The sequence below is a fragment of the Falco biarmicus genome, chromosome 11, assembly GCF_023638135.1.
Source record: "Falco biarmicus isolate bFalBia1 chromosome 11, bFalBia1.pri, whole genome shotgun sequence".
NCBI lineage: Eukaryota > Metazoa > Chordata > Aves > Falconiformes > Falconidae > Falco > Falco biarmicus.
The window spans coordinates 12634086-12662042 of record NC_079298.1 but is presented as its reverse complement, the minus strand read 5'-3'; the positions used below and the strand labels follow the sequence as shown (position 1 = coordinate 12662042).

At 43.8% G+C, this 27957-nt stretch overlaps 1 protein-coding gene across 13 annotated transcripts in view; it reads right to left on the bottom strand.

Moving 5' to 3' along the window:
- The window catches only part of LOC130156702 (MOB kinase activator 3C), a 58217-nt gene that overhangs the window by 11038 nt on the left and 19222 nt on the right, over positions 1-27957 (bottom strand). For 3 of the 13 annotated variants that reach the window (XM_056355367.1, XM_056355368.1, XM_056355370.1), the window contains 2 exons: positions 27752-27954; positions 22175-23758 (listed from right to left, as the gene is read on the bottom strand). In XM_056355367.1, coding sequence (XP_056211342.1) covers positions 23729-23758; positions 27752-27954 — 233 coding nt within the window. In that variant the 3' untranslated portion in view covers positions 22175-23728. Of the gene's footprint in view, positions 1-1476; positions 1551-2977; positions 3058-4489; positions 4588-5459; positions 5716-8942; positions 9047-11159; positions 11230-12578; positions 12666-13622; positions 13745-22174; positions 23759-27751; positions 27955-27957 lie in introns of those variants that run through there. The other 10 variants (XM_056355366.1, XM_056355364.1, XM_056355365.1 and 7 more) reach the window with 10 other exon arrangements.

The following is a 27957-nucleotide window of genomic DNA, read 5'->3' as shown; positions in this document are numbered from 1 at the left end:
TCCCAAAATGCATTTCAGACAGGAAAAAAAAAGGGGGGGGAGGTCTCATATCATGTAAGTTCAGTATAATAAGCTGGATTTTAACACTTTCAATTATAAAATGCTGTCAGGCAAGGATATTAAAAAGCTTCTGCATATTATGGTGAACTGAACACAGCTAAAATGGGAGCAGAGCTCCTTCAGTTACCACAGCTACAGGACGGCAAAGCTGAAAGCGGAACGCCCAAGACAGCCCCCACCGCTGTAGGTAACATCAGTCTCCGAAACTGGAGTTACTGAAGTAAGGCTCGCACTGGAGATGAATGTTCTCATTGCTGCCAGCCCCACTGCTTACATTACAAAGTGTAGCACATCAGAAGCTGGTCTGAACCCTAATTCCCTTTATTTCTTTCTTCAAACCCACCTACCTTAAACTTCAAATGCTGAAAATTTTTGAAGAGAAAGCTAGCCTCACCTAGTTGACCACTATAAAAACAGTAGCTAAGAGAGGGAAGAAGGTATAGTATTATTATCCTCTCAGCAGCCGTGCGGAGTCCCACAGTCAGAGGGTTAACTAATGGAAGAATGTGGCCATGGGAAAATAGACAAATGCAGATTCATCTCAATCAAGACCTATTATAGCTAATTTGTCAGAGAAATCTGTGCATTAAGAGGAAGAGCGTTAGAGGAAACCACAATGAAATGATGCAGTAATTTTAAGGGAAGGAAGAAAGCATGTATTTTCCTTTTTAAAAGGTTTTGCATCTATACCAAAGGAATCTGCATTTCTTGCACATATGGCTTGCTACTGAAAACCTTCCTGACCAGTGACAATAGATGTCAATTCAATTTTTCTTTGAAAGGTAGGCTACACTTAACTCTTGGTTTTGCACAGCCATGAAATTAATACATACTGTAATTGTGCTCCATACAGACAAATGTGAGAAAGTCCATGAAGTGCTTGATGCAGCCTTCTAATTCCCCAGGCGAGCATTAAATCCTGGAGACCAGTGGCCACACATGTTCACTTGATGGGCCCTCTTAACAGCCACAAGCAGACTGCTTCACAACTACAGCAACCCGAGACCGAAGCAAGACGTTTTTCACAACGGTGCCGAGTTTCAGAAAACAGTCAATCCTACATCAAAAGAAAATGCTACCAGAGCAGATACAGATGCTGTACTATGATCATACATAATACCTGACATACCATCTCCCTCCTTGCCTGAGGTACTGTGACCTATTAACTATATTCCAAAGCTTCCGCTGTAGTAGAGCTGACATTTCAATAGCTTAACTACAGACAGGGATTGCAAATGTATGACCAGACCCATCAGTATTAAAGAATAACCATCAAGCTTTATATATTTTTCCCTCCAGTTCTTAGTCTCAAAATTATCAAGCATTTAAAATAAGCTTTTCATTTTCTGCTTTAAAACACTGAGACGAGCAGGACCAAAATGATTCAGTGAGCAAAGCACAATTACTGCACAGTACCTCCTCGCAGCTTCTCAAAGACAAGGTAGTATCTGGTGTCATCTTCAAAAAATTCTATTAACTCCAAAATGTTCCTTAAGAAAAAAAAAAAAAAGAAAAAAGGGGAAATAGAACAAACAGGTATAGAGTGTGAACAGAGCAATGAAGAGTTTCACCATGGCTAATTAGGAAGTTCCGGAAGTAACCAAAAATAAAAGTTGTAATTAAATATGTTGTTTTAGTTGCCTGTGGCATTAAAACCACATTTCCAACTCACACAAATGTAAGTGGGGGGAAACAGGCCAAACACCAAAATCATACAGGATTGTGAAAGAGTTCTGCTCAATTGACAGGAAGATAATTGGTAATAGATTGTATTTAATAAGTCTAGAACACTGCATTTGTGCTGAAGGCAAGAACAAAAAAGAAATAATTGGCATTCTTTCTCTCTGGAAATCACAAGGCAGAACACACAAGGTTTGAAGCAGACAGGCACCTGTCAACATGATATTAAATCCAGTGCCTTAGTTACCATTTTTAAATTAACTCGCTCCTGTCTAGCTAGCGTACAGCCTTTGTAGCACACAAACACCCCATGTTGCCCTGAGAATGTCAAACATGTTAAGTCAGATTTTTCTAAACCTACAGCACCCAAAATCCAAATTCTGCATGTGGTCATGAGAGCTTGAATTTTTCATCAGTTATGACCATGTGCTCAACCACACACAGAAGACATATAATCTGCTTCTCCATAGCACAACTTAAACCCACATGTGTGGTAAAGAAGTTTGTTTTTAAGCTATCTTTAAGTGTTGTACTAAAAATCTGTAAAAAAAAGGCTCGATACAAGATGCACAACTGGAGCGCAGATAACAGCTGTTATATACATTTTAGAATACCAGAGACATCTAAAAGAGTAGTTTCAGAACTGACTTAAAACTCCTCACAGAGCATGCTGCCACTGGCGGCGTAGCCTTTCCCTCCTTTTCAGAGATGAGTAGTAGTTGCTTCTTTAAAGTTGCTTCATCCTGTGGCTATGTGAAGTCAGCACATATTCAAATGAAAACGAAGTTAGCTTTTGGCTGATCTGAGAGTTCCAGTGCAAAAGCAGGAAGGCCGACACAAAGAGGACAAACCACACATTAAGGAAAGGAATGGCAAGACTGTTCCTTTCAACAGCAGCTGGTATCAGGTCAGCTTTTGCTGATGGTGAAATCACAAGGGAGATTTTCAAAATGTTAATTCCTCATTTGGACAACAGCCACTCATCACTGAAGCATGTTCAGGCTACACTGATCTGCTTGCTAATCGAGTTACGTGACTTATTTTGTAAATATTTCCTCAAATTTCACAGGTAAAAGAAGGGGAAATTCTTATTTTTGAATAGGTCAAGGCTGAATTTCAACTGGTTTTAAGAAGACTACTGCAAAGCTCCTAACCTAGTCACACATAAGAGGCTTGAAAATTTGAAAAAATATTCAAGATACTTTAAACACACACACGCACAAGGGTCTATACTTACTTGTTACCCTGACACTGGTACAGCGTTTCTATTTCACGAAAAACCCGACTGCGACTATGCCCAGCGTTTTTTTCAATGATCTGTGGAAAGAGTTAGAGCTCTTATTTGAAAGATTACTGCAGGAACTGTGCACATAGCTCTAGAATTAGTTAAGTGATCTAAGGCTTGAATCTCAGGCATGCCCACCAGAGAGAAACACTCCACCTTTGTTTGTTTAATTTCTCATCTGTCATTTATTTACAGTGTCAGCGGAGCTCTGGAAGACATTCAAAGGACAAGAGAAATGAGGACAGGAAGAGAAGAAAGGAACTAAATCCACACGTTACAGAAGTCACTGACCAGTTACCACAAGCTTTTTCTTGCATCACTTTAACCTTGCAACGTGCAGAAAAGGATATCCTTTTGAGTTCTAACAAAAGTAGATTTGAGTCACATCAGACACTGAACAGCCAAAAAGAGATTTGTCATTATAGGCGTTTAAGTAGTAAATTCACCACAAAATGAGTTTGGTTCATAGTGCTAACTTCATGGAGACCCAATAACAGGGCCTAACACATTAAAAAAAAACCACACATTCCATCTCAGAGCCCTTCTGTACTGCCATCAGAAGTCACCTTCCTTCACACGCTCCTCGGGCTGTGAGAGAACAAGGACAAAGGCTTTCCACAGAGGCTAAGACTGAATGATTGCTGTGTGAATGTGAACTCATGACATCACCGCAAATACTACCACCACCTGTATCCAGTATCAGTTTCTCATTTTTACAGCCAAAGTTCTCTGGTACTGAACAGGCAAACCACTCACCAGCACTACATGGGACTTGGTATCTCATCGCATCTAATTCATAATGCAGCGGTTTGTCTGTTCCAGACTTTCAACTTTCAATTCTACCAAGTACACACAAAATCACAGCATTTAAAGGAGCAGATTTTTAAAGAGGCTGAAAATTTTGTGCCTATTCGCTTTTGCAAAAGAATCAAGCATAAAGTGTTTATAATTAAATGGGAGACTCGGGATAACCACAGATGTGTAAATGGGCCCTAACACTTAATAATGTTGTTACAGAAGATTCACCTCTGTCAAAATATAAGACAGCTTTACATGAACTAATGGCAGTAACTGATGCTCTCTGAACTCTGAGCAGCATTCTCAAAAGTTTGCACTATTTGGTAGGCCATACTAGATGACAACTCAGCCTCTTCTTTCATAAGAGATTAAAAACTGGTAGGGCTACAATCAAATCAGGACATGAGAGGAAAGCTTGCCCCAAGATCTAACCATCACGTATTTAATGTTTATGAATTCTATCTGCAGCTGATATACCAGTTAACTCCAGAGGCACAATACTTAAGACAACAGATATCTCAACAGTTATAAAGCAGGCTCATCTCAAGCGTCAAAAATGTTCTAAAAGGTTTTGCTATTACCGACTACTACAGGTTTTCACTGAGATACTAGGAGGGAGAAGACATGCTACAGACAGAAGCGATGCTGCTTTTATTCTATACCTACTTTTACTGCATATTCTTTCCCAGTTTGAAGGCTGACAGCACCTTGAACTTTGGCATATGCTCCCTCACCAAGAAGTTCAGCAGTCAGCTTGTACAAGTCTGCCAAAGAAATCCAGCAGAAAGGACACATTAGCCAAAGCATTTCAGTGAATAACATGAAGACAAGCTATTTATCTGATGAGCATCCCTCATGACAGCAACTGAAAAAATTCCCTTGGTAATGAAGACAGAAAATAGATTTATCAGGATTAAAAGTAGATGTGCCAGCCTTAATTATGCCTCATTTTTCAATTCCCCCCTCCAAGTTCCAGGAAAATTTAAAGCAGACTTAATTCCAGCATCAAAATTACAAGTTGTTTCTTGTATGAATAATCTTATAGCTTAGTAACTGCTAGGACCTCATCCACCTTCCCTGTCTCCATGTAAAACACAGAACCAGTTTTTTTTTCAGGTGGAAAACATTTCACTCCTTGATCAGAAAAGGCTTACCATACAAAAATCTACTTGCAGAGAGTGTTTTTAAGTATAACTGAAATCCGAAAGCTTAAACCTAGAAGACTGCTACCATCTTGGTTTGCAGCATACCTTACAATGCTCCTGGCCCACTAAGTAGTTTTATACTGGTCACCTTTGTCGCACTGAGCTGTATTTGACCTACAATGCTTCACAGTATTTGTGCTCACATCTGTAGTCAAAACATTTCAACATCAGCACTGTTCCTACTAAAAAAAACCACCAAACAAAAAAAAAAAAAACCAAAGACCAAACCAGATTATGAACAAGACTCAGATTTCAGCACCAAGAGGAAAAGAAAGAAAAAAAGGAGACTGAAGACCAAAACATAGGGGATAAAGAAAAACAGAAATGTCAACTTAGAATGTTTCCCAAAAAGCAATGTTTAGCTAAGAAAACAGAGAACAGCAGAGGGAAAACAGAATACTACAATTAGAAGCTTAGAAATTGCAACTAACCTTCAAACTTTCCAGGGACATGATCTGTGGCTCTGGTTCTTTTTTTCTTTTTTCTTTTCCCACTGTCTGCTATGGGGAGAGGCTGACTGCTGACCATCTCTGTGTGGCAGAACATAAAGGTGCCTTTAACACACAATCAATTACTTTAGGAGAAAATGAACATGCTCTTGCGTGTTTATGTTCTTAAGCTATCCAAAAGTTTCTCTGCTTGTCTTCATCACATGCTGCCAGATCTCCCCCAGATATCATAGGAAACCTAAAAAAACAACAATTTGGGTGCTAGTTAACAGCTCTGGGAACATTTGATACACAAATGCAAAAACAGAAGAAAGTAACTATGCACCTATACTGAATCCTTCTCTTATAGCACAGTAAGGCAAAGCATGGGAATAACCTTGTCAACAACCACCACGAGCTACCCACAACGTAACACATGACCCGATTTACAGCCCTCACAAGGGCACTATTCTTGGAGCTATTCTACTGGTTTACAAGTCAATTTTTTTCAAGTCAGCTGCAGAAAATGAGCTTCCAAAACAGGAGGAAGGTGCGGGGAAGTTTCAAACAACCTGGTGAAACAAAGGAACCGCAGGATTTAACAGGTCAAAGGCACAATCTAGGTCAGTTTATGCTGCCAAAAGGCCAGGAAAAAAAACGTTTTTCACAGAAGCATGATGTGCCTTTCTAAACCACAGAGCAATGGATAACTTGGGCTCCAAAACAAGCAGCATTTATGGCATTTAGATTTTTTTCCTGCATTACTAGCTGCAGATATCACAAGAGCTTAGTCAGAGATAACAATTCACTGATGCAAGATAATATGGCAGAAAAAAGAAAAAACACCCACGTACTCTTATGGAAGGCCTAAATAAAAAAATTATTATTATTTATTTATTCTTATGGAAGGCCTAAATAAAATTAAAAATACGCCTCCTCTGCTAGAGGCTGCTTCATACAGCTAACCTATCTCCAAAAAGGTTGAATGATTCCACATTATACTCACATGAGCACTTTGCTACACCACCAGTCACATCCTGCCAAGTTGGCCCCAACAGTAAAAAGTCATGGCTCCAAGTTTTTAAGGCAGTAGCAAAGCAGTGCTAAGACATTTTACAGCCAGGAAGATTGCCATGTAAATTCCCAATTAAAGATCCTGCACTACAGGAAAAACTAAATCCCTAGAAATAGAACAATTATGAGGACACCGGTAATGAAAGAAGAGCAAGCCCTGAAAACAATTGACAAAAACAAATTCTGGCAATTCTCCTTTAACAGAGAGCCTTTGCAAATAGCAGTTGTTCTGCTCTTCACTGTTTCTAAAGTACTCTTAAAACACAGGAGAAGCACCCAGGCAGAAGATGTTACACAATAATCTACCAATACACCAAATACTTTTTCTTTGCTTCATTGTATTTTTCTTGTCAATATTTGTCAGTAACAACTATTATGAGTGTCACTTTGAACTCACCTTGCCTGAATAATAAGACAAGGGCTATTTTGAAAGCCTTTTCTCATTAACAACTTATTGAAACACTTAAAAATGTATCAGTCTCAAGACAAGGGTAAATCCTCATTTTCAAGACTTAAGCAGAATGTGTTAAGAAATCATCATGATGGATGACATAAGTTCTTAAATACAGCAAGAAATACAAAAGTGTACATTTTACCAAGTTATGAAGCAACAGTTTCCTTTCAACTCAAACTGACACACATACAGTTTTGAATTTTAACACAAAGAGAAGGCTAGCCGCTGACAGCGAGTTCCAGCTCTCCCCAATTTCAGTTCAGCTTGCATTAATAGTTATTCAGAGAGAGCTGTCTGCTTGAAGGAAGTGCTTGGTTTCCATAAGGTGTCAAACAAGTCACTTTAACAACCTGACCACCTGCAAGTCAACAAGTCACACCTAGAGAGATTCTATTCCATTTCAAGTATTAACATGGTTTCAGAGCTCCTAACAGCGTAAAAATTAGCAAAAAACCAAGAGACGAATCCTGCATCTTAGCACAGCTGACATATTTCTTCACAACCATCTCCTGCACTCTACCAGTTGGCTACAATATTTACGGTCTGGTGTTTAATAACTGACTACATTATTTCAATTCTCTTTAGTCTGACTCAACTCCTAAATTAGAGAGCTGCTTCCTTGAAACCAGGAAGTTCACTAGTCATGTATACAGAGACCAAATTACTGAAAATCTGGTGTTTTCAACCTATAGTCTTGACCAAATTTGCTCTCACACAGGCATGACATGTTTGCTACATTAGATTGTTATTACCCTTCTGGTCTGCTATTTCACATAATTGTGTGGTTCACTTCTGTCAACACAGCTTTTCCTTTAAAGACATCACAGCTTCATTCTCATAATTCACTTTGTTATAATGAACTGTAAGTAACAACTGGATGACAAGAAAACGCCTTTAGCTCAGCCACATGCTTCAGAGGTTTTTCAAGCTTTCAAAGAAATTCCTGTGTTTTCCGTGACCATATACCAAACAGTTTCTGATAACACTGAGACACAGTGTGCCTCAACCGTCCAAGCAATGTTGAGGCATTTTAAATGCTGCATGATTACCTCTGGTGACAAAGACACTGTGGGCTCTTAGGAAGCTCACCCTGCCAGACAGAAAGCTCAGAGACTGGACGAACTGCTCTGGAAGGAAATGACCCATGAACATGACAGGTCCAAGACGAATGTCTAACTGTTGTCATTTTAAGGTCATTTACAGTGTGGCCTGAAGCGCTGAACCTCTGCTTCCACCAAATCAACTTGTCCACTCACTTCATAACCTCTTCTGGCTGAGTACAGGGAGGTGGGAGTAGAACATTACTTGGTGTTCAGTGCAGACTAGCCAAGCCTTTGAGAAAGGGCACTTCTTACATCCTTCTCAACCGTAACAGTCAGCCTGTTCTCTAAGAACTACTGTCTGACTAGCAGTCTGACAAAAGCTGAAGAAATAGGGAACAGTTCAAATTCTGATCTGTCGTTCTCCTCCAGTCAAGTTGCTTACAAATTATGTAACCTGGCAAAATCCACACTACAAGCAAAGAGAGCAAGTTTTGTCTTAGCTGCAGTTTTGCTGAAGTCCTGGATTTTAATAGCATCATCATAAATCAATGCTGAGGCAATATTTAACACATGCAACATTCAGAGCCTGCGTGGGAAGGTATAGTTACAGCCCTTCCCATTTGCTATTGAGGCCTCTACAGCCATCTTCAAAAGGATGAACAAAAGCACTTATAAGGACAACTTGCAAACAATGCCAAGTGAAGGAGAAAAGGAACAATTGCCCTAAGTTTCACTTCATCTAGATCTTAGATCACCTTTCATCTTGCTTCCTAACACTCCATATACAAACATGCCAAAATCCACTACCTAGATGTAACTCTCCTCTCATTCTAGTCTGCTTCCCAAGCACACATATGTACAGGAAGCTCTTGGAAAACACAGTACATATGCTTCTTTCTATTAAAAAGAGGATACCTTGTTTGTGTGGTTGAATTCAACAGAAGAAAGCAGCTGAAGCAGAGTCCGTGTACTACCACCTGTTTCAAAACTTGCAAGTCTTGCTTGAGCCAGGTTGTTCTGCAGCCAAAAAGAAACAATCACATTCAGAAATCACGTAAGCTACATTCAGGTAGTGCCCAGAGTTTCAAGAGATTTCAAGAACCTGTTGTGCTGGGCTTCATGTGAGCACACAGCAAGAACACAAACCCACATTAAAGACTTTATAACTCTTAACACTGTGTTTTGTATTCTGTACTTATTTCCAGCCCACCAGTCATTTCAATTGAAGAGGAGACCCCTTCATTACAGCCTTGCAAAAACAATGGAGGGATTTATGGTGTTCATTACTTCTTGTTGTTATACCATTGGAGAACCATAACAAGTTTAGATATAAAATACAGAATTACTCTTAATGGATAAGGATTATCATACTCCTAACCTAGATCAACACTCTGCCAAGACAGAGCTGCAACTACAGCTGTAACAGCACCAAGTTAAAGCATATCTTGAAAATGGTGTTGAAGGCAGCCAAACAGGCTCCAACAGACCAGAAGCATAAGAAATCATTTACCATAGCTGAAAAATCTTCTCCTGAGAATAGGTACCACTAGTACTGAATTCACCCCTAGTGAGCGGCAAACAAGGCAGCGATAGCAAGATGGTGTTACCAAACAAGGTAACACCACAAAGAAAAGAAGAATCAGGAGCCTTAAAATAAAGCCTTCTGTGGATTCACAGAGAGCAGCCACAACCTGAAATTCAACAGATGAAACAAACTCAAAGTTGATGTGGCAGCACAGGATGTTTTCAGACCACTGAGGTGGTATCTAAACAGCTGCAATTACAAAAATATTACTGTCCCACAGATATGGCAAAAGCAAAGACTACTTATTCAGACCGAATAAAAGCCTTCCGAGATCTCTGATGAGGCTTCTATTCTGCCTAACTGAACAACAACAGGGAAACCAGTCTGCACCTTCTGACCAGCATCCAACTTAGCTGTTGATTTATGCTTATTTTCAAAGCCATTGTTTACTTGTTCAAACAGCTGCCAATAGATTCAATAATTGGATATGAGTGAGTCCCTTGATTCCACAAGCAAGACATACTTGTTACTCTCAGACTTCAAATGTAAAAGTGCACGCTCAAAACTCAAAAAAAAAAGTTAAGCCACTTTAAAGTTCAGACATCCAGTTTTGAACAAAGAAACAAAATGGAAACAGACTTCAGCATAATTTTCCTCCCAACTCAGTTGTTGTTCTTGTACACTCCCTTCTCCAGTAACACTTCGATTCCTGTAGATGTGGCTCATAATGAAACAGGACTCACTCAGCAGGTGCTGATTCTGCTAAAACCTGCTAGTTGCAGGAAGCTCAGGATAATCTAGTAAGCTACCTTTATAAAGTGACTACATAGCAATTAATTGTGCTTGTAACATTACACATTAAAAGAAACAAAATTTGAAGAGGAAGGATGCCCAATTCTTTAGGACAGCTCTGTGTCAAAACCAGAGGCAGATTTCAATATTTATTCTGTACTGCATTAAGAATATTAATTTCAAATTGTAAGAAGTGAGTATTCTTACAAACTGTTCATCTTTACGGTAGTTTGCCATAATTAATCCTCAGCTGTGCAAGTTACCTTCTCATCCCACCTACAAGAAAACTTTTAGTATCATTTAATTCATTAATCTGAATTATCCATGAAGGAAGAGGAACTTAAAAAAATGTTTCAACATCTTCCCAGTAAAATACAGGGGTACTAACATTTTGAAACGAACACCCAAAAGTCCACAGGAAGCACAAGCAGTGTAATTTCATGAAAGAGCAAAGCTGAGAAAAATTATTAATTCTGCCTTATCACAGGCATCACTAACACCTACACAGTTTAACAGCTGACACCATCCTTCTAAAATCCTTCACTCTGTAGAAAAGGTTATAGCAACCTTTTTCTTTACCTCTATAGTTCTGTGATTCCCTTCCACCACCCTTTTAGGAGGCCAGAGGCACCTTATCTACACAAGGTGCAGAGTCTAACTTCCCACACTCTCAGCTAACCATTTCCCCTGCAATCTAAGCATTGGCGTTCTGAGGTTCCAAGTCAAAATCTCCAGCAACGGGCAAATCTCACTTTGCAGGATAGTATATAAAGTTATTTCAAATAGATTCCTCCCACCCCAATTTATTACTTCACCTTGATTACTACTGGAGAAGCAGTGAGAACTTTAATTGACAGGAGAGCGCACAGCATTCCTTTCCCTCTCCTGTTGGGAGAAAATAGCATATTTTAGCATACATGCTGTAGACATGAGATCTTCTGCTGAGGTCTGCCTATGTTTACAATGACACACATTTCTTTAAAAGCATTAGTTATCATTCAGAACATCAGCAACAGAATTGCTATCATCCCCACTGGAAAAACAAAGGCAAACAAGACAAACTTACTTACCTCACCATAAATGAACCAGTAATAACAACAAGTGAGACTGAAGGTGACTTAAAAAAATAGAGTCATCTCTTTAATTTTTTGTTCTAGGACAACATGCCTCAGACAGCCACATGGATGAGAGGACATAAGAGGGTGTATTTCATGGGGCTAACAACTAAGTGTTAACAGTAAGCCTTGTCAGGAATAACATGACATACACACTGGTTATTGCACTAAAAACCATCTGCCCTTCTTCCACATAAAGAAGTACAGCCAAACAAGACATTTCAAGCTACTGACCACTGGCAGAAAATTCATTTTTAAGAGTTTCCATCACAGTGCAGCAGGAACTTAGCTGCAAAATTATTTCAAACTCCAGATCACACATATTCTAAATGAGAGAAGTCCTTGCAACAGTACTTTGACTCAGCTACTCAAAGCTCCTCTAATCCCTAGAGCACTTCTAAATTAAGGAGATATACAAGCCAAGTAAATTGAGGGCCATCTACTAAACAGCAAGCTGCTTACTCTCGTTTATGTCTGACGGCATCAATTCTCAGAAGACTGTCCCTGCATCGCCAATTAGCACCTCTAACCCCACTCAACTCCCTTACTAGTTTTCAAGTCTAAACCAAAGAGAAAAACTTCTTAGAAGACAACTTTTAATTTCATACAGATGCAAGATAAGCATTTCCTGCTCTTGCTCCACACCCCACAAATGACCAGGTAATGACATTTGTCACTGGAAAAAAAAGCTACACAACATACTCCCATATTAGCAAGCTGCTTTTTATGGAAAAGTTAATCAAACTAAACGTGTTTTTAAAGTCTGAAACAAGAGTGATTTTTTTTCTTCATTTTCACCCCCTCTGTACTTTCAACTCTAAAGTTAACAGTCATTAAACTCCATTGTCCTTTCACATCTGACATCACATAAAATTTGCACCAGTGTTTTAACATTTGTTACTAGGAAGGTACTGGAAAGTGAGAGGAAATTCCTCGTAACAGTAAGTATCTTTTTTGAAAGCATTCAGGAGTACTGATACAGCATACATATTATGAAATAATGTCATAGAATCGTTTAGGTTGGAAAAGACCTTTAAGATCATCGTCAAGAAACTTTCAAGTGTCCAAGTCACCTAAATCCACATTACCTGGAAGGCTGCCAAGAGCAAAAGCAATTACCTTTAGAACAGCAGTGGGAGATGATCAGCTCCATGAGGATATTTTGCCTTGCTTCCATCCAGCACCTGGAAGGCATGAAGAGGAGCTCTGTTTTGGAAAAAAAAAGAAAAAAAGAAAAAAAAACCGCCAAACTGTAGCTCTTCAAAATTATCAGGCTATAAGCCAATTTTTCCAAGCTAATCATGGGGCGTAAGTTTGTATGACAGCCTTTTATAAACAGTAAACTCACAAGCGGGGAAAAAAGAAATCTAGAGAGTGGTTTACTTTTAGACAAATCTGACACTTCACAAACTAACGGCAGCGGTGTCATAGTTTTTGGCCACCACAGGCACTGCTGCAGCCAGCGGCCGAGCCGCCACCTTGCGCTGGCTTCTCCCCCTGGGCTGCCTCAGAAGGTCACCCGGGTCAGGCTAACGGACAGGGCAGAGGCGAAGCAGACATTAAACCTCGACAGACTTTCAGTGGTCCCAAGGGTTCACAGGTCTCATCGAGTTTTCGACAGATGTAAAAAAAGAACCAAAAGATGCATGATCAAATCCAGGAGCAGGCTGATTCGCCTTGGCCCGCTCTTTTTCCACTCCAGCAATACCCTTAACAGAAAGCTGCCTCACAGGAGTTCACAGACTTACCACACTTTATTAAAAACCGCGCTACGTGTGCGATACGGCAGCTCAAGCCTTCGGGGAATGAACGACCCCCTGCACAGGGAACTCCCACGTCCTCCGGAGCGGGCCCCGAGCCCCGACGGTGCCGGCCGGCGGGCTGCAGGCATCTTACCGACCCCCAGCTATCCCCAGCCACCGGCACCACCCCACAGCCGGGGCTGCCGCCGCTCAGGTGCTTCTTCCTCCGCAAGCCCCGCGCCTGACAGGAGTCCCGGCAAGCCCCGGTGACAAGCCCCGCGCTCGCAGCCGGGGGAGCCCTGCGGCTCTTGCAGGCACGGAGCGCTCCCCCTCAGGGCTGCCCTCCCGCAGCTCCCCTCAAGACGCCGGGCAGCCGAGCCTCGCCGCCGCGCCGCGCCCCACCCCCCCCCCCCGCCCTCACCTCCATGGCGGCCGCCGGCGTCCCTCGGCGGGGGCGGCACCGCGCCGCCGGCCGCCCGCCCCGCGCTCCGGTGTGCGGAGGGGCGGGGCCGCCCCGCCCCTTGAGCGCGCCCGCGCCTGGCGCGCATGCGGTGAGCCCGCCCCCGGGTCGCGGCGCACAGGGCGCGCAGGCGCAGTGCGGGTGGGTGGGGCGCGCAGAGGCGCGGGGCGGCTGCGGGGGCTCTCCCCCGAGGCGGCAGGGAAGCAGACGTTAGGGGGGCAGCGGGGCCCGGGCACTGCTCCCCCAGCTAGGCTGGCAGTTTAGTCTTCTTCCCAGAAGAGGGATATGCACCTGGCCGTGTCCCCGGTAGTGGCAGCAGGACACAGGGCCCCTCAGGGTGGGAGGGCTGTGTGGGGACCCTCTTGTGGTGGCCTGAGGTGGAGCAGCAGGTGGCTGCCATCTTGTACTGCAGCCCCCCATCCCTCTGCAGGGTTGCCAAGAAGCGCTTGTGGAAGAATGACAATAATTAACAAACAAAATGCAGCACATGCAGTTCAGATAATACCTCAGCAGTCAAGACCCTAATGAGTTAAAAAATCCAGTAAGACTTTTAACACCTGCACCAAGTACTGTCTCTCACAAAACGTAGAGCACAGGAGGGGTGATGAGGATAACTTTTGAGAAGCCTTTTTATTCAGGATAATTCTTTTTGTCTCAGCTTTACAAGTTGATACTGCACTGTCTGTAATACCAGCAGTCTAGTAGATCCGTTGGAAGATCATTTCCTTGCCTGCTTTCTCTGCTGCCTGCACTCCCTGCAAGTGTTTTGCATGAGCCAGTGATTTTTCACAGGTTTCCATTTGGCCTCGGGATCAACTTAGTGCTGATGTACCTCAGCAGCTGCTCAGGTGACAAGGGGAAAGTGTCCCCTGCCTTTGTCCCTCAGAGCAGGGTGCTAATGGCAGTGGGGTTTGGCGACATTCAGTAAGCCGGGTGCGCCTTCAAGCAGGCCAGACTAAGAGCAGAAAGAAAAAAATAGTAACAGCCAAGAAGCTGGGTATAAGCCTATGGAGGCACAGCATGAAAACCCTACTGTGGGATGAAACACCTAAAGGACTCTGAGAAGGCAGTGCTGTACACCTGACCTGCTGCTTCTCCTCCGTGGTGAATCTGTATCCCAGCCTTGCTTGCTCCTACCCACTTTGGGATAAATCACAGTCCTTCTACATTAGGATGCATTTTCTCATTTTTCCCACGGTGTCTTGAATAATTTAGGTAGCAGCCTTATTTCCTGCAGCTACTTCCTTACCTCTGCAGAACAGCTGCCCCTTTTTTATCTGGCAGTGAAAGATAAGTCTCCTTCTTTGTGGCCACTGCAGCTACAGATGAGGGGCAGCAGTGTAAGAGCAGTGGGGCAAAGACAAACACGCTACTTACATATTTTTTAAAATCCTTTAAAATTATTACTGCCAAATAAGGCTTTAAATTTTGCCAGCTTTAATTGGTTGTATTGCCTGTAAATATATTTGACTGGGAAAAAAAATCAGGTTTTCTTCTCAGCAGAGGCACAAGGCACACACTATCCCCAAGAGCTGCAAGAGACAAATTCACTAATAGCAGAAATCTTACTTTGGAGATTGAAGATGAGTCCTTTCTTTTAGTTTTACAAAAAGCAGCTCTGACCTAATTCTTGGGTGTTAAAAAGGCTCGGGAAGAGACACTTATCAGTGCTATTTTGCATCGTAAGGCTGAGCAGGAAGGTGAATTCATTTGCAGAGAAGTATCCCTGCAAAGAAATAGTTCTTTTCCATATCAACTCAGATTGACATTTGATAAGGTTATTCTCAGTCTCGGTGACGTTTCGGTTCTCCACTTATTTTAGTAGGCTAAATGAAAAGATGTAAACTTGGTAAATTTGGAGTTTGTACAAAAAAAAAATAATACAGTAAATTGAAATCAAGTCCAACAAGAACTCCTGTGAGCTACTACTCCCTACCTCATTTGTGATATAGTATCTTCTCCATAAGGATTTCAAACATCACTGGAGATACTAGCTTTGCTAGGAAGTGGGACATGTTCATGCCTAGAGACTGCAAGCTTTGCTGCACTCTGTGTGTGTGCGCAGCTTGCACTGTATGGCTACAGATACCAGATAGACAATGGGAAACTTTGAAGCGGAATCTGAATATGTCTGGAAAAATCAAAGCAAATTGCAAGTTATCAAGTTAGCAGGACTTTTAGCAGTCATTATATAGATGTTCTAACTCATTTTATTTTGCATTTGTGAGGATTTGGGCATTTGCACACACTGTTACCACATCTCAACTGGGAGATGGTAACTGCCACATGGTAAAGCGCCTGTAGGACTGTGGATGGCAAAGAGATATATAGCTCTTCCCACCCCCTGAGCACCAGAAACCATCTCCAAGTTTCCATGGAGGGAGAACAACCTCTTTTAGTTATACTGGCCCAAAACTTTTAACTCTTCTGCCACATACAGGGTCAATAACTTGTTGATAACAGTGTTTTTCACCCAAAGCTGTTTAATTCTGCCAGTGTTGGCTATTGTTAAAATGGCTCAAGAGAAACACCAAAGTCAGTTTAGTTAGTGAATTACAGCTTGAACCCATGAGCATTCCAGGACTGTATGGTTTCAGTCTGGACATGCAGCTTGGTACTCACAATACTAAAAGGCACAGTCTCAGCAAATATAAAGCAAGTTAAGACATATGCTACCTGCTGTTGCTGTCTTCTCTGCCAAGGGGCCAGGAAGATGCATCACAGTTTGAGAGCTACCAATTCCTCACCTGGGTTCAAAGGAAACAGCTCAGAAGCAGAGCAGTGCCTGAGACAGCTGAAGCCTGCAGGTCCCAGTACAGGATGAGGTTACTGAACATCAATGGTATCTTTGTGGTATCCTCTCCCAGGATGAAAGTGTGCTTTGTTCTTTCAGCCAGGCTGGCATGGAAGAGCATGTCCTATAAACAGCAGAAGTATTGAAGCCTGCTTTCCTAGGGATGCACTTATGTGTGCATGTTAGTGCAGCACTCTGATGTCTAACAAGGTGCAAGCCCAGGTAAAGTTTCTCCACAGCGAAGCCATTCACAGCAGCTCTTCCCCATGTGAATGGTGGCCTATCCAGATGGAGGATTCTTCTGTTTCCCTCTTCCCTCAGGGAGAGCTTTAGTAGTCTTTGCTCTCCCCTAGCTGCCCACCTATTTCCACACCACATTGAAATTTTTTATCCTTGAAGGTTCAGGTCTTAGGTCTGAACATCTGTCCCACTTGAACGGAAGTAAGAGGTGGTCTGCAAGAATAGCTCAGATCCATGCAAGCACCTTTCAGACTCTCAACATCTAGGACTGTATCAAGTTCAAGGGAGATCATCTTAAATTTTTGCAGCATATTTTCAAATTGAATTCATTATGGTTTTTAATTCCCATCCATTGCTTTTTGTTACACCTTTCTCCCATAGGTTAAAAGGCTCTTACACAACACAGCATCTTCTGCCTGTGAAAGTAGGCATCCACTCTCAAAGCAAGATGTATGTACTTGAATCCTTGTTTTTCTGTCCCTTTTGTGGCTTACAAGGTAACCCAGCTGCACAACCCACATAGCCAGAGGACAAAGCTTAAGTTTCAATATAGCCTGTTACAAAGCATGAGAAAAAAGAAAAAATATTTTTATTTTCATTTGTTGTTTTTAATAGAATAAGCATGGCATTTCTAGGAAATGGTTATGCTAATATTTCAGGGTGAAGTCCCATGAAAAGTGAAGAAGGAACCACCTCCTCAAACAGTATAACTGGTTTATTAACCACAGTAAAGAGAGTAGTTCTTCCACACGACTTTTCCTTTCATTTTTTAATAGCTTTTCAAGTACCTGTCCGCTTTTTACCCATGCAGCACACAGCAGAGAAGATAAGGAGCCATCTATGCTGGCTGTTAGGCAAATGAGAAGTAATTACCAGAGCTAGTTTTGATTTAGCAGCATTACAATTGGATCACAGTACTTTGGCCTATGTTTTACTACTAAAATGATTTCGAGCCTCGACTAGAATTATTCCTCTCTTATCTCTCCACAGCCAAGCACCTAAATCTATATTTAAGCACCTGCAATCTAGTCTGATTTTCAGGACACGGAGCATGTACTGTTCCCTGTGCTGTTCAAGGAATTTGTACAGCCTCAGTTTCTCTGAAAATTATACTTTTCATTTAGGTGATTAAACCCAGAGACAGGCTTATGCAATCACATGTGCCAAGATCAAGCTTCTGTGTCATTCTTTTGTTGTGAATGTCCCTTCTCCACCCCTCAAAAAATAAAAGAGAAAGTGCTGTTTCTTTCAGGAAACCTTATGATTCATGTGTAGTGTTATGGGTAGCGTGAGATATCTCTACCCCTAGAGACCATGTTTCAGTGTCACATCTGGCACAGTGGTTCACAGCAGGGGACATGGAAAAGTTCTCAAAATGGACATCGAAAATGCCCATACAGATGTGAATGCCAGGGTGAAACCTGCTTGTTCTGGAGCCAGGCCCATGAGGAGCACTCACACCCTCACACAGTGCCACCCAGCTGCCCACTGGGACAGAGATTCTGAAGTGACTCTGTTGAATGAAAGCCCAAGTAACACGTGACCTGGAAAATGTGTAGTCTGCTGGAGACCAACAAACCAAACCTACTAGAAACAAGCAGAAAAATGCTTGTGTCCACTGTACAAGCTGATCATCAGAGGCTTTTACTGCATCCCCCATCTACCCAAAACAGCTGTTCAGCAGCAGTGACTCTACCAGCCTGGATTGCTTTTCGTCCTCAACAGTTCCTCGCTTTTCTGCCAGAGTCAGCAGGACCCATTACAGATGCTTCCAGTCCATTTCCTATGGTGTCCTGCTTAGAAGAGCAAGGGGAAATGCAGACTGCGTGCTATCCCAAATGCTAAGCCCCTGGACAGCCACTGGAGGCACATGGGGCTGTGTCCAAGTAGTCTGACTTAAGTATTACAACTTGGTATTGATTATTTAGCTTGTGTCTGTGCCATCATTGTCAATATGACATGGACAAGAGGGGTGAGATCTGGTGATGTTACATGTGGTGTTTTGATGATCTATTCTTATTAAAATGAACAGGGCTAAGATGTCTCATGCCCTTGGGTTCCTCAGGCTATTACCCAGATGAGTAGCAGCCTCTTTGCTAAAGTTCTGTATGTCGCAGTTTCATCCTATGATACTCCGCATGCTACATCTATCTGTGCTGTCTAGAGGTTTAGACAGTATTTGTACATGGACAAAACAAAAGTCTTGGGGCCAAAGTTGAGCAAAACTCTCAGAAAGTTCATTTGACAAGCAGGGGTTGATATCCTCATCCTACCCAACTGGGTTTGAGATGTGAGAGGTGTTGCTGTACAAGTGATTTCCACCAGAGAGGGAGGCTTCTCAGTCTTCTGTTACATGCTTATGCAGAAGAGGCTTTTTTAATCCTCCTATTGTTATGCATTGGCTACAAGATAGTATAATATTAGAATATTTGTGAGTTTGAATGACTTTGGAAGTCATAGTACAAAAAGGGTGTCTTGGGAAGGAAACTGTTGTAACTGCTAGAAACAGAAGTGGGAAGATGATTTTCCTTCTAAGTGGCGACATTTTCAAATGCAGCATCCCAGTTTGATTTCACTGCATTCCTGTTCTGCTTAGGTATTTATTTTTGCATCAGAGAGCAGTAATATAGAGCAGATTGCAAAGTCAAGCAAGAAGGACTTAGACAAGATGCTGGGGCTCCTGCTTCCAGCACAGAGAAGACATTAGCTGTGTTCCTAACAAGGCCAGTTATGGGTTAGAGAAGCAATCCAAGGACTGAAAGAAAACAAATCCTCAGAAATGAGCACAGTCACCAAAACAGCAGAACATTTTGCCACAGTATTAGAAATAAAGGCCTTCCATAACATTACCTCCACCTATATGCAGCTATAAAAACCAGCACATCCACTCAGCTAGTTTAGGCTGGGACTGAGACCTTGTGTACATCTCAACCCTTATTCCTCCCAGTGCACGTAAGTGTGGTGAATACCTGCACTACTGGAAGACTGCAAGATGAGTAAGACCCAAGGGAGGGAGACCATGAGTGTGGTGCCGGTCCTGGCCTCCAGCCCAGGACACCTACAGCAAGTTGCCCCGAGACCGCCAGCTCTTACCTATGCTCACCTGACAGCCACATGAATGGATGGCAAAATGCTTACCTCACTCTGTCATCAGGGCATAGCCCAAAGCAATTGATGACTTGCCCAGTGGATATAAAATATTAAATGACAAAGAAGACATCTGTTCCAGAGTGTCAAATCCCAGGTGGTACAGCTTCATTAAAGTTAATAATAAAATAGCTGCTGGAGGATTACGCAAATGATGGTGAAGCTTCTCCTTCTAACACAGGCTGAAGAATCATACAAGTTGATAAATCCTGAAAATATGGATCCGCTTCCTGCCCTTCATGATTATTGTTCTCAGCAGGAGGATGTACAATGCATACCACCACTTGCTGGGATTGGAGTATGTACCCCAGCAGCCAGCACATGGACCCAGCTGTTCTGCAAGAGAAGCCCTACAGGCCAGGGTTCCTGCAAAGTCCCAAACTTCTTTCAAGTTTTCCACCAAAACACATGATTTGGGAGAACAAGTGCCAGATACTTTTAAGAAGCAGCAGTCACGGAACTGTTGTATTCACTTAGGATCCAATGGCTATAATCTCAACACTGCTATCCCAGTTATCCGTGTTGCTGCCAAGGAACCTGTGGCTGACCCCAGTGGTGACCCAGCCTGGATGGGGGAAAGCCTGGGTGAGCTCAGACATTGAAAAAGGTTGGAGACCCTGGGGCTTTCTGGCCAGCATTGAGCAACTACACAGGTAGTGAGTCCTGCCCTATGGGTGTCAGTAGCAGATGTCACCACCTGGTATTTCAAAGCATCAGAGTAAGGTGCCTTACTGGAGCTGAATGGATTGTGTTGCACTGAGACCTTCAAGGAATTTGTGGGCAGACCATGCTTTTGTTTCCCCCACAGCCACCTCTCCAGAAAGGGACCCTGTCATGTAAGAGTCCGCATTTGCTGTTGCTGTTTTCTACATCCATGCAGACACGCGGTAGTCGCACACACACTGCTGGCATTTCAGCTCTGACTCAGGGTCTCTTTTCAGCAGGGAGCTGAATGCCACACTCCTGATTAGAGGTTTTCTCGACACTTATGAGTCATTTGTCCTGCCCTGACCTTCGTGAGGGAATCTGGCTGACTGGGCTGCATTAGCAAAGCCATCAGCTTCTAGAAAGTAAAAGCTGCACGCATCCAAGGAAAAAACTCTTGCTTCTAGTTGTGAAACTCTCTGCTAGAATCAGCATTTAAGCCTACCACCATTAAAGTAATCAAGGAGTGGATCTGGTACTATTAACCCATCTCACCCCTTTCTGATCCCAAGTGGATTCATGGTCGTCGCCCAATACGAACAGATTTGTAACCCTTGGACACAACAGCATCACCTTGGCTCAGTTTTCTCTCCTCCCAAGTCTTCTCTTAGATTTTACAAGCTTTCACCAAGAGACGAGGAATATCTCAGACCAGATCATGTCATGGTTATCGGTGAGCATTCAGCCAGGACTGTCCAGCCTTAGCATGCGCAGGCTTAAACCCAGGAGCCGCCACTCAGACCAGCGAACCCCAACCACCACCTCGCAGCCCAGCCCAGCCCTACTGGGCTGCCAATGGGGCTGCTGCCAGGGCAGGTCAGCCTTGACCCCTGCCTATGCCCAGCCAAGGGCAGTACGCTTCACTGGCCAAGCCCAAACCCTCTCCATATCCCATCCTTGTGGCACTGGGATAGGAGACATTATGCTCCACAAAGCCCTTTTTTCACCCATCCAAGGCTATTCCTAAATTCTTCAATGTCTGCAGACACTGCATAGCACAGTGTCTCTCCCATGCCAGCCTCTATCTGATGTGGTGACTGGCACCACAGCCTTTTATTTGGTCTCAGAGGACATGGTGGCTGCAGAGAAGGAAAATAAAATCCTGGCAATAGTACATCTCCCCTTCATCAGGAGAACCCAGGGGTTTTGCGAAGAGGCAAATGAGTCCCAGGCACCTGGCAGCCATCTGAGCAGATGAGTCATTTGGGGAACTTGGGTTAACAAGAGCTACATGCATATGTAATGCATCCCAGGGTTTCTGCCTGCTTTCAGATTGTGCAGGGATGTTTGTGGAAGCTCTGGGGATGCTGAAGACTCATAGGCACCCTTGAGCCTCCTGAAGGGAGAGGTTTGACTTTTTCATTGTTTGCCGACAACACCAAGCTGTGTGACTCACTACTGTGCATCGCCAGGAAAATGCCTTCAGGTGAGATGCTGGTGAAAAGTCTGCAAGGGGAGGATGAAGAGCAGCAACATTAGCCTGTGTAAAGCTGCTTTCTGAGATACAAGCTGAGGTCTCAACATGGTATTGATATCCGTCAGTGCTGCAACCCTTGGGAAATCTTACTCTTCAAGTTATCCTGGGTTCTTTTTCAGGATGCTTGTCTTACTACAGGTGAATCAGGGGAGAATGAAATACACCAGCTTTATTAATGTTTCTTTAATGAGTAACAGAACAAAAATGTTGGGACTTTTACTAATTATTTTACACAGAAAATATTGGAATGATGTATCAGGTGGTTTTGTGTCTATTTTGCTCTGTTTTATTTCCATGTAAAAATATACATCTGGTACACAAGATTAAAAAAAAATAGATTTTCACAACAAAATAAGCACTTTGAGCACTAAAAAAATCACTTGTGCACTTTAATGTTGGCCTGAATATTTACATTTTCTAGCCGCATCCCCTCCCTACCCCAAAAATGTGCAAGCCCCAGATTATAAATATCAGCTGTGTCTGGTATACAAAACTTTCCCAGAAAAAGGTCAGGAAACACAAGCATAACAATGCTGTGGCTCAGACAATTTGATTTTAACTCCCTAAAACCAGTAAAAACAAAAAAAGACTTCAACTTTTGCCAAAAGAAAAATGGCACAGGGAACACAATACAAGTTATCAGGCATTGCAAGCAGAAAGGGAAGAAATTTTGAGATGTGATACCTTTCAGGAGAATAATGGCACAGACCAGGTAGCAATAGTATGTTTTCAAAAGGTCAAAAAGGTTTATGAAGGACTGATCTTGCCTTTGTGGAAGAACAGCATAAATTAGATGTCTCTTAAAGCCCTTCTCCACCTAATTTACTCTTTACTATGCTGTAGGGTTGGATAATGGGAAAACAGTTTCTACAGACAGCATCTGCTGACCTTGAACCAAGGCAACATGTCAGGAAATGCTGACATGTTGGTAATGTTGTTTTCTGGCAACAGTTTCTTTCCACCACTTTGAGTCCTTCTCTGGTAGACTGTGCTGATCACACTGAAAAGTGGCCTAGTTCACCTCCGCTGTCCTGGGGCCACCTTGCCGTTAGTCCAGCCAGTGTTGGATGCATCTTAGAGCATCATGAAGTCCCGTCTGCCAAGTGTGAAAAATCCCTTGCAGGGAAAAATGGTCCCTTTGGTAAAGCATGAGCTAGGGCAGAAGAAAAGACATTCATAGCTCATGGTTAAAAACAGTACATCAGCAACTAACCACATGATCAACTGTCACCAGCTTTGCAGAGTTGATCTCGGATGTTATCACAAACCCACTGCGTGTAAGAAAGGTAACAGGCACCATTTGGTAGCCAAGGTCACACCTGCTCACAGGGCAGGAATCACTACTAAAACATTTGGAGATCAGTGTAGCTGAGATCAAAACAAGAGGAAAGGTAGCTGCAGGGGTGATATCAAACATGGGATTGAGTCTTAGAAACCAGAGTGTGCAAAAGTCAACCAGACTTGCCTAGTTCTCCAGTGACTTTCTAAGGAGCCATACAACAGAGACTGGGATCTATGAAAAAATCTGTCCAGAGATGCTTGGCAGGCTCAGGATTCAGCCCTGGCCTGAAGAGGCTCTTCTGCAGTGTTTGTAGTTCATGTCGAAATGCCCAGAGCGAGCCCTTGGGAAGAGGCCTCCCACCACAGGGTGTCTTGTCCCATCAGATTCCAAATAAGCCAGCTGAGTTGACCTGCCAAAATGCTTCAGTGGCAAATTCGTTCTGTCATTTCTTTCTGCATTGAAGGGGGAGAGAAAAGAAAGAAACAGTAAGTGCGAAAGACAGGCTTTAGTAGCGTCACTTGTCAGGCAGTTTGGTAGGTGTCCAAAAACAACCTGAGGAAGCAACTGTGGGAGCCTTGGAGAGCATTTCTGTATTTCCCATGCCAGCCCTCCTGGGAACTGCTCTGCCTCAGCAGCTCCTTCCTGGCATCCTCCTCAGTCTCTGTGGCACAAGGTTATTGTGGCCAAGCCCTAGCTTTGAGAGCCGTCCAACAAAGAGCATTGGCTGAGATGTTGAAAGATGCAGGTCCTGCTCCTGACTCAGCCACTGAGCAGCCAGACAAGGTGGTGCAGCACTCAGAGCCTCCGTTTGCAGCTGCCTAGGGATTTGGGATGTGGAGCTGCTCCCAGCTCTTACTCCAAGAGTCGAGAGCCTCCTCCGGGAGGAAGACGTGGTTTTGGCAAGGGATCCCATGGTCACACTGCAATGCAAATGAGTGCTAATAACAGAGGGCCACAGGAAACCTGTGAGACTGAGCTCTGTTTAGGTTAACAGACTGTTTTCTTTAGCCAGGATGGCATCATGCCAGCTGCATTAGGAAGGTGCCCAGCTTTCAGCTGGCGGAAGATGGTATCTGTCCTTGCCTTAAGGAGCTCAACTAATAGCTTGCAAATCATGTACATTGCTGCAGCGAGGAGTCTGTGATTCTGTCTGCCTCATCAAGTTCATGGCTTCTGAATCTGTGTGTGCACACAGACCCCTCACACACCCCAGAGAAAGGTTTGCCACATTAAAATGTACTCCCAAAGCAGATTTCAAGTAGGAGTGGTCTGCAGAGAAGGAAGGATGCAACTCTGAAAAAAGGAGAACTAGAATAGTAGGATGACGCTTGAGTAACCCTATAAAAGGCCCTTTAGTAATATAACCAAGGGAGACAGAAGCTGCGGTGTCAGCTCTTCAGTGCTGAAAGCTTTGTTTTTAAAATCCATTGGGGGAGAGTGGCAAAGAGATGGCTTCTCTGTAGGGGTAACATGGAAAATCACTCAAGCACAGAACCCTGCCATCAAATGAAAAGCCAATGCTCTGTCACAAAATCACGCTGCAAACAGGAAGTGTTTGCAAACATCTCGGAATGAGAAAGAAGAAGGGGTGAGAAGACTGTAACCATCCCATTGCAACAGCATCCAGCCTACCCAATTAGTGCAGCACCATGCACAAAAGCAGCCTTGAACGGGATGGGTTGGGGCAGCCAGTGGACCACCAAGCCATCTGTGAGTTCCTCAGGCTGGCCCCAAATGTCCAAAGCATTCATCACACTCTGGAAATCCCCACAGCTCTGCCTTGGTATGTAACCAGCTGGACCGCTGCCAGTGCTGCTGCCCAGCACCGTGACCTGCCCTTGTCAGGGAAGCAAGTGCACGGCTTCTCTCTGCCGTATTTCTTGATCTGTTGAGAGGGTGAATCACGTCCTTCCGCTAGTTCTGCCTGTACAAAGGATCCATCTCACTCTCGGCTCCCAAGATTTGCTGCTAAGAAATCACATCCCCAAAGAATCTTGACAAAAAGGAAACTGAGGCAGCAAAGGGAGATTCAGCCAGAGGCAGGCTTAGAAATTGGGAACTCACTCATCATCCCCCAGTCCTTGTGAGTTTTCTAAGCTTTTGGGCCTAATGGGACATTTTATGGCTGGGGAGGTGCTGGGGTTTTTCTTTCTTTATATCTGAAAACTGGGGCTCCTCACTAGAAAGCCCGCATCTGGAAAGTTCCAACCTTAACACAGCACTCAGAGACCTGCTGTCCTGCTCCAGATATGCTCCCTCCAGCTGCTTGGGGTTTTCCATAATCACGTGCAGGGAACAGGCACCTCTGCAGGCAGGAGTCTCCTCCCTCATGGGATTCATGGGGGCTAACTCTGGCCATCTAAATGCAAGGTTAGGACAGCTTTCTGGGATCATGAGACAGTCAAGAGAGACTGAACCTCTCAAGGACAGTTCATCTCATCCCTACTGAGAGATTACCACCTTTCCAAAAAAGGTGCAGCAGAGGCTGGATGTTACTATTTGTGCATCTTCACAACTGCTGCTGAAGCAAAGCCAGAACAGCATGACTGCCAGGCTCCCCACATGCTCCACAGCACAATGCATCGGAGCCACACCAGGTTCCCAGGGGCTCATTGGAAAGCCCCTTGGATGTCCATGGAAAAACATCCCATTTTATTGCTTTTCCTGCCTGCAGCAGAGAGAAATGCTGGTGGAAGCTAGTGGATCAATCCTAACCCATACAGACTTTGGGACTGATGGCAGGGTCAAGCTGCAGCCTTCCTGGGTTAACAGCATGGCCAGCAGGACCATTTTCAGTTTTAGAAAGTTGTTTATAAGCTGCTGCAACTTGTCCCTCCCTCAGCTCAGCACTGCATCCCGGACACGGCTGTCCTCTGGTTGCAGGATGCTCTCATACACACCTACAGCAACTCATTGCCTGAGAGAAGGAGGTCTCCTGTGTGGTTGGGTCTGCTTGGGGCTTGGATGCCAGGCAATGGGCACACCAAGAAATGAGACACAGGTAGACCAGAGGTAAATGTGTCTCATTTCCTTGTAGTTTAACCCTGATTGCATCTCACGGGAAAATCTGTTCATCTTAGATTCATCCAGACCCATAAATCATCTCCTGTTGCATGTGAGTCACTGGCATTGAAAGCCTATTTAGCAATGTCAGCCTCTGCTTTGGCTGTTAGGTGCTAATTATTTAAATTAGCAAGCACCAGTCAAAGGAGATGACACCATTATGGGCTTATATCAAGGCTAAAGAAGTATGTAATGAGGAGTGGTGGTGAGGAAGACTTAACAGAGGACAGAGTGATGCTGAGCTGCCATTTTCTGGAGCTGAGGGCCATTGTGATAATGTAAGTCACAATCAAACTCTACAAAATAATGTAGATGCTGTTGTCATCCAAGTCTCCCCTGATTAGATCATCATCTCTCCATCCCCCCACATCACGATCAGAGCAGGCAGGCAGCAAATTGACTGATACAAATGAAAGCAGAGGAGTAGAGCGCTTAGCACTTAGGGGCAGGGGCATCCACCCCTCTCCACCCCCAGATACTCCTAAACAGACAGCTCATGCTGGGACTTTTCTCAGCTCTTTCTCTCTCTGGGTCTTGCCTTGCTGCTGGATATGGCCATTTCTGCACCCAGCCCTTATCACAGTGTGCTAACTACTGGGTTCCCTGTTAATTGTTCTCCCCATTGCAACATGTCCTCCCTAAGTCAGACCACACTCAACTTTGCCTGTGACACACTTGCTTCTCTTACAGAACTATGTGCATTTTCTAGTTTATGTGCCTGGGCTGTCTGGCCTCTGCTTCCTACTAGTCGTGCTACTTTCAAGGATTCTTGCTCTCTGCTTGGCTAATTGCTTCCCAAGGGAGGCTGCAGAGAAACTTGGGAGCTCCAGCTTGGCCTTTATAGCTGTTGTCTGGAGCTGCATGTCCTACTGGGGCTTGCCTTCCTGCAGCCTCATTGTAATTCACACTAGGATCTCAAGCAGGGACCTTAGTCTGCTAATTGGAAAACTCAGGACCGTGCAGAGGAGACCTTGGGTTCAAATCTGACCTCTAAAAGCCATGTGGACACAACTGGCTGGAAACACTTTGATGTGCAAATTGCATTAGAGCTACCAAGACAGTATAGAGGGACACTGTATTACGGTGGTCCTGAGGATACCAAAGAGCAATTCATAGACATGGCAGCAGAGGGAAAGTTTAAGGAGCGTTTTCAAAGGGTAAAGGTTTTCCTCAGTGTTGCTGGGAAGTTCTCTCTCAGAGCACTAAGGCTGATGGTTACAGGATGGAAAACGTGGGTGTGCTTCTGAGGTAGGGTAGCTGAAAGAGTCCAGAGAGGGTGACTGCACTGCTCAGAGTCCAGCCCCCACCTGAATCTACCAGCACTGTGTTCAGCTCATGCCACTTTCACCCCCTCCACCTCCCCACCCCTCGGGCATCCTTACCAAAGGCTCCAGCTCCCGATGGTCAACGAGGCTGAACTCCCTAATGAAGTAGTAAAAGTGCTTGTAGCAGGTGTTGACGTGAGCCTCAGCACCCATGTTGATGATGCTGTCAAAGTGGTGGATGTAGACATGGACAAAGACACGGAAGAGACGGGTGAGGATCTTAGTGCAAACTTGCTGGAACTGCTTGGGGAAGGGAACACCTG